Below are 6,349 nucleotides of genomic sequence, written 5' to 3'. Positions count from 1 at the left end.
TGTATATGAGTAAGTACTTTATTCAATAATGAAATACACTATTATTTTCCAGGAACATGTATTAGCAGTAGGAAATACGTTTTCTCTTCAAAAGAAAAATGCAAAAGACTCAGTTTAAAGTTAGTTGCCAGCTCTTTTAGAAAAAAATAAATTATTCACATCATTTGATATATTTATTTTTGAAGCTATAAACCAACTCAGATATAATCTGGCCTCCTTTTACATAAAAATCATAATCATATTTAAAATATTACTTCATAACACAATATGTAAGATAACATGTTATGGAAGTAGGTTCTAATGTAAATGAAGATCCATGTAAGCTGCCATCCCCACTATAAATGAAGAAAATGTTTTGAAAAAAAAATTTCTTGAACTGCTAATAGTAAGTTTACTACTTAATTAATGATTACATAGTTATCTTATGGCTTGTGTCTTTTGTTTTATAATTTATGTCTCTTTACAACTCAGTCTCTTTTAATATATATTGATTTATAATTATTGTATACTGTTTGTTTTATGTTTCTTTATATTATATTTTAAGTATTATAGTTGTTTGTAAGTTGTAATATATAACTTGTTTAGTTTTTATGTTTTGTTTTTAATATGTATGTCTCAATGTAAAATAAAAAAAATGTATGAAAACCTTAATGACAGTTTTTGTGTTTTGTATTTAATATGTATGTCTCAATGTAAAATAAATAAAATTGTATGAAAACCTTAATGACAGTTTTTTAATTTAGAAAGATAATTATAACACAAATACACACACACACACACACACACACACACACACACACACACACACACACACACACACACACACACACACAGAGTATGTATACACATTTATTTATATATGTATATATATATATATATATATATATATATATACAATTTTTTTTTTTTAATTTCAGGATGTAGTTAATATACATTTATAATTAAAAATTATACTTATACACTGGGAATTTTCATTTATTTATTTATTTTAATTGTTTATTATAAATTTTTAAGTAATATGATGTATAATATAACTTCATTCTTTTACTTTGTGTTCTTCTGGTATCTGAAATCGATGGCGACTATATGGACGTAGTTGAGTGGAGCGGAGGCGCAGCACGTAGTGCGGCGGTGTGCGAACAGTAGAAAAAATTTAAAAATACCGCTTGTCGAGCGCGCTCCGAATCAATAACTACGGTCTGGCCACGTGATGCGCGGCGGACCAATGGCGGAGGACTGGCAGTAGCGGTTATACCGATGCCAGTCAGTGTGAGCGACGTAGTGATGGAGGATGGACGAGACTCGGTTGCTCCCGCTAACCGAGTTACCGCGCCAGCTTCACCGGCCGGCCCTACATCGACCGCAGCTAGATCTACCGTCACACACTCACGTCTCTTGCCTTTATCCAGAAATACTAGCCCTTATATTCGGCTTTCTCGATGTGCGAGACAAAGGTCGCGCCGCACGCGTGTGCTCCGCTTGGCGAGACGCATCGTACCACAAATCTGTCTGGAGAGGAGTCGAAGCTAAACTTCACTTACGAAGAGCAAACCCGTCCTTGTTCGCTAGCCTCGTCCGGCGTGGGATCAGAAGGGTTCAAGTATTGTCACTGCGCCGTAGTCTTAGGGATGTAGTCCAAGGCATTCCCGATTTAGAATCTTTAAACCTTAGTGGTTGCTACAACGTATCTGATATCGCTTTATCTCACGCCTTCTATGCTAATACTCCTAATTTGACTCGACTAGATTTATCGCTTTGTAAGCAGGTTACCGACAGTAGTCTTGGCCGCATCGCGCAATTCTTGAAGAATTTAGAAGAACTGGAACTGGGCGGATGTGGACTTATTACGAACACCGGTCTGTTACTAGTCGCATGGGGCTTGCGCAAACTTCGGAGGTTAGATCTTCGTTCCTGTTGGAATATCTCCGACCAAGGCATCGGACACCTTGCCGGACTCAACAGGGATACGGCTGATGGCAACCTTGCACTCGAATACCTAGGCCTTCAGGACTGTCAGAGGTTATCCGACGAGGCCTTAAAGCACGTTTCTGTGGGACTAACTTCACTCAAAAGTATTAACCTTAGTTTTTGTGTCAGTGTCACCGACAGTGGACTTAAGTACCTGGCTAAGATGTCGTCGTTACGCGAACTGAATTTACGTTCTTGCGATAATATTTCAGACATCGGAATGGCGTACTTAGCTGAGGGCGGTTCGAGGATAACATCACTAGACGTTTCGTTTTGTGACAAAATCGGGGACCAAGCATTGGTGCACGTGTCTCAAGGACTTTTTAATTTACGCTCTCTTTCGTTAAGTGCATGTGAGATCTCTGATGAAGGTGTGTGTCGAATCGCGAAGACTTTGCATGAACTGGATACGTTAAATATCGGTCAATGTAGTCGTATAACGGACAGAGGTCTCCATGCAGTAGCTGAATCTTTAAGGCACCTAAGGTGTATCGATCTGTACGGTTGTACTAGGATTACGACTGCGGGCTTGGAACGAATAATGAAGTTGGCTCAGTTAAGTACTCTTAATCTGGGTCTGTGGCATGTCAGATGACACTGACTGTAGGCTACATCGACTGCAGACTGAATGACAACTGTACGTTGAGTACGCGTTACAGTCTAGCGCGATTTTGATCTCTCGTCCTACAGTCCCGCGTGGCCGACATATTTTTTTTTTAATTTGTTTAGTTAGTTTTAATTTGTTAACGTTAAATCGATGCGGTCTGTAGTGTTTCTTTGTAATTTTTATAATAATAATAATATCGAACGTTTAAAAGACTTGTTTATAAATTGTATATTATTCTAGTATTTTAAGGAAATATCGTGTTTTTGTCGGCGATGTGTATTACCAAATTTCATGCGTAAAAAGTTATAAAGCATTAAAAAGTTATTTTTCAAAAGTTTTTTGTGTGTCATTTACATCCCATCCTTCTTAATTTTTTAGTGTTGTGTTTACACCTACGTTATGTTCTAGACGTTTCAGTTATTAATGGTGAGTTTATATACTTTTAATAATTTACTGGTTTGGCTTATGGTATAATTAATAAAAGAGTTTTTCTAATAAGTTTAAAAAACAGTACATAACGATCTATACGCAGTTCTGATTATTGAATTTTATTTTTTTAATATTTACAGTTAGAATAGTTTTATCATTTTACTGTTTAGTGTTTATTTGTTAGGTTTGTTTTATAATAGTCATTATACTTCATTTGGTACTTCTAGGTTATAAAGAAATATATTTTATTATTTACGTTATTTTTAAGTGACAAAAGCAATGATAACCAAATAGGTTAGAAGGCATGCGGCGGTGGATTGAATGTTATCGGTGTTGTTCTTGAACTACAGTGGTAGAGATTTTCCACGTGGTGTATGAGTTTTTTTTGTGGTATAAAAACTACGAAACTTTATAAACTAAATATTTGATATTAATTAATAATTCGTTTATGTGTAAATGTTGATAATTTAAATTTTGATTTAGTCTGATTTAAAAAAACTTGGGTTACTAGACACTCCTGCTGCTGGTTAGTAATTTAACACTCAAATTAATACATTTGTGTTGTCAATATTTATTTTTTTTTTTATAATTAGGTCTACTTAATATTTCTAACTTTGTCAATTGATATGAATATAGTTAAATAAAAAAGATATACTTAAGATTATTTTTAAAAATAAGATTGACACATAGAACTAATGAAATAATATAATTAACGAGTATGAAAAATGTTTAGATTATCTATTGTTTTCAATATAAGATCTACACTTTTTATCTCAAGAAGTTGTAAAGCGTGAATTTTATCAAGAAAATAAATTAATTTTTGAAGATTTGTATTTATTATTGTAGTTTTAGTAATTTTCATTTTGCATTACTTGTTCATTTAAAAGCAATCCTGAACTCTTTCAGACATCTGGTACTGCTTAATTTAAAAGTATCAGAACTTAAGTAAAACAATCTTCCATGTTAGTGAACTGACAAGTGATAGTACTAAGATTGCCAGGCCAGTATGCATTTGATTATAATTCAACAATAGATAGTATTGGAAAGCAGAGCCAAAAAACCAGTACACTAAAAATGTAACTGGTAGGTCTAGTCCTGTGTGCTTTAATTTGATTAATGTATAATTGTTGTCTATAAATTAAAATATAATTTTTTAATACATTTTTTTCATGGGTGATGAGATTTTGGCATTGCTTAATTATTCCAGAATTTGTTTTTATGAGAGTATTTATATTTCATTATAATAAACAGTCACAGTTACTTTGATAGGCAAAAAATTGTAATACACTATTTATTTGTAGTGTTTGGTATTTTCTTAAGGAACTGGTAGTTTTTAATAACAATTATGTAGCATTGTAATTTTAATTTTTTATATTTTGTTATAATTAGCCTTCATTAACATCTGTTGCTTAAATCCTAATTAAAATTTTATATGCATATTATTATAATATTAAAACTGAGCTCGTAAAAAAGGATTTTTTTCTGTATAGTTATTTTTATAAAACAGGTTTGTGTTATATTACGTTTAACTAGTAGAGAAAAAGAGCAATACAGAATTTAGAAGAAAAAAACAGTGCATTTAAAGATTAATTATTTAGGCCTATACTAAAACTGAATTAATTCACTACTTTAAGTTGAAGTTAACTAATCAAAACATTTGTAACTGATTGTGAATATTTTAAATACTAGTCAAACTTAAAAAAATATGTTTCATAGATTGGAACAGCAGTGGTAAAATATTCTTTGTATGTAAATTGTACAATAACTTTATTTACATAAAGGTTTAGAAATTACTGTTTCAAATGAATATAATCAGAATACATATGACAGGTTTATGATAATACTAAAATGTAGGAGGCCTCTTGTGTAATGAAGAATCTAAGGTTATTGGCACAGAAATTATTGCTTAACTCTTTTTATGTGACCAGACCAATAAATTATATCCAGGTAGATAGAAATACTTCCAATGATATTCCATTCATTGAAATTAAAGAATAGACATTACAACCAACATGTATATAAATTTTTATGGAAACATTTTCTAAAAATGGGTAGGTAGGCTATTTAACAAATGTATTCTAATGTTATAAATTTAAGTAGAAAATTTTTTTTTTAAACATTTTTATTAAAATATTTTAGTACTTACATCCTTATGGATTTAAGAAAAAGTTCCACGTAGGTTTTTTGTACATTAAATTTACAAATTTTAATTGTGAGCTCAGAATAATATTAAAATAAAATTAAATAATTAACTTTCCTTCAAGGTAATCTTTCTTCATGCATACTCATGAACATGAAGAAACAAATTAATGCGGTTAAAATTTAAAATAAGGATATGAAATCTAAATTAGGTGTAGTCATAAATGAAATAGATTGGTTCAAATGAAAGAAACTAAAAATTAAATGTTCTAGAATTCTGTGAACATAAAAACATTATATTTATAAACATATTTCACTATATATACAGTATTATAATAGAACTATATTCACAAAAAATTTATATTAATGTAAGAAAACATATAATTCTGAAAAGAATAATGACTACTTTTATCAATTAACTCTGAAGTTGCTATATTTATTTTTTTTCATAGATTACTATAGCATTCAATTCTTCAAGTGGTGAACTAAATATACCTTTTAAATTATGAGATAAATTATACCTTAGTATTTTTATGTGGTTTATTATCTAGAAAGGAAAGTTCTAAATCACTTAACAGTGCCATACCGATAAAAATAACTTCATTTTCTAATATGAGTAATAATTATTTTTTTAATTATTAATTAATACACTCACTATTTTGCTTAACACATAGTTTAATGTAATGTTTCCTAACTGCTTAAAATTTCTGCTACAGTCCTGGATAGTTTAACTTAATTCCAAGTATATGTTGTATACTGAATATAGGTCCAGCAAAATGCATCTAATAGCCTATAAGTTTACATTTCAGCCAAGTAGGTATTTTATTTAAAAGTAGTGATTAATCTGTGAATAGATGCTAATTTTGGTTGTCGAGTAAAATTATTTGATAGAGGTATTAATAAAAATATATAAGCAATTTTTAAAAAACTAAAAAAAGTCAAAATCTCAATTTAGAATTCAAAAATGATTGATCTATTTTTTTAATTCTGTATTCATTTATTTAAGTTGTTACTTGTATTTATATTTAACTAATTCCTGTATCTATTGGTAATTTGTTGAAGTCAAAATTCACAACTAGCTTTAGATTTTCATTTTTTTAAGCTGTGTTTAATCGCTGATCTTCTCCAATCTACTTTAGCAAATATTTAGCGTAATTCATTATTTAAATTGGTGATTTAAATATTTAAAAAAATTATGTTCTTCTG

The 6,349-nt window shown here is 30.1% G+C and overlaps 1 protein-coding gene across 1 annotated transcript; it reads left to right on the top strand.

Moving 5' to 3' along the window:
• The first annotated feature begins 1,268 nt into the window (after positions 1–1,268).
• On the top strand, positions 1,269–2,909 carry Ppa (F-box and leucine rich repeat protein partner of paired). Its single transcript, XM_075360581.1, has one exon. The coding sequence runs from the start codon at positions 1,292–1,294 to the stop codon at positions 2,561–2,563; it is 1,272 nt and encodes a 423-aa protein (XP_075216696.1). The 5' UTR covers positions 1,269–1,291; the 3' UTR covers positions 2,564–2,909.
• The last annotated feature ends 3,440 nt before the right edge of the window (positions 2,910–6,349 follow it).

This window comes from Lycorma delicatula, chromosome 3 (genome assembly GCF_047948215.1).
Source record: "Lycorma delicatula isolate Av1 chromosome 3, ASM4794821v1, whole genome shotgun sequence".
Lineage (NCBI taxonomy): Eukaryota > Metazoa > Arthropoda > Insecta > Hemiptera > Fulgoridae > Lycorma > Lycorma delicatula.
Note: the sequence above shows the minus strand (reverse complement) of the source record. Positions and strands in the feature narration are given on the sequence as shown.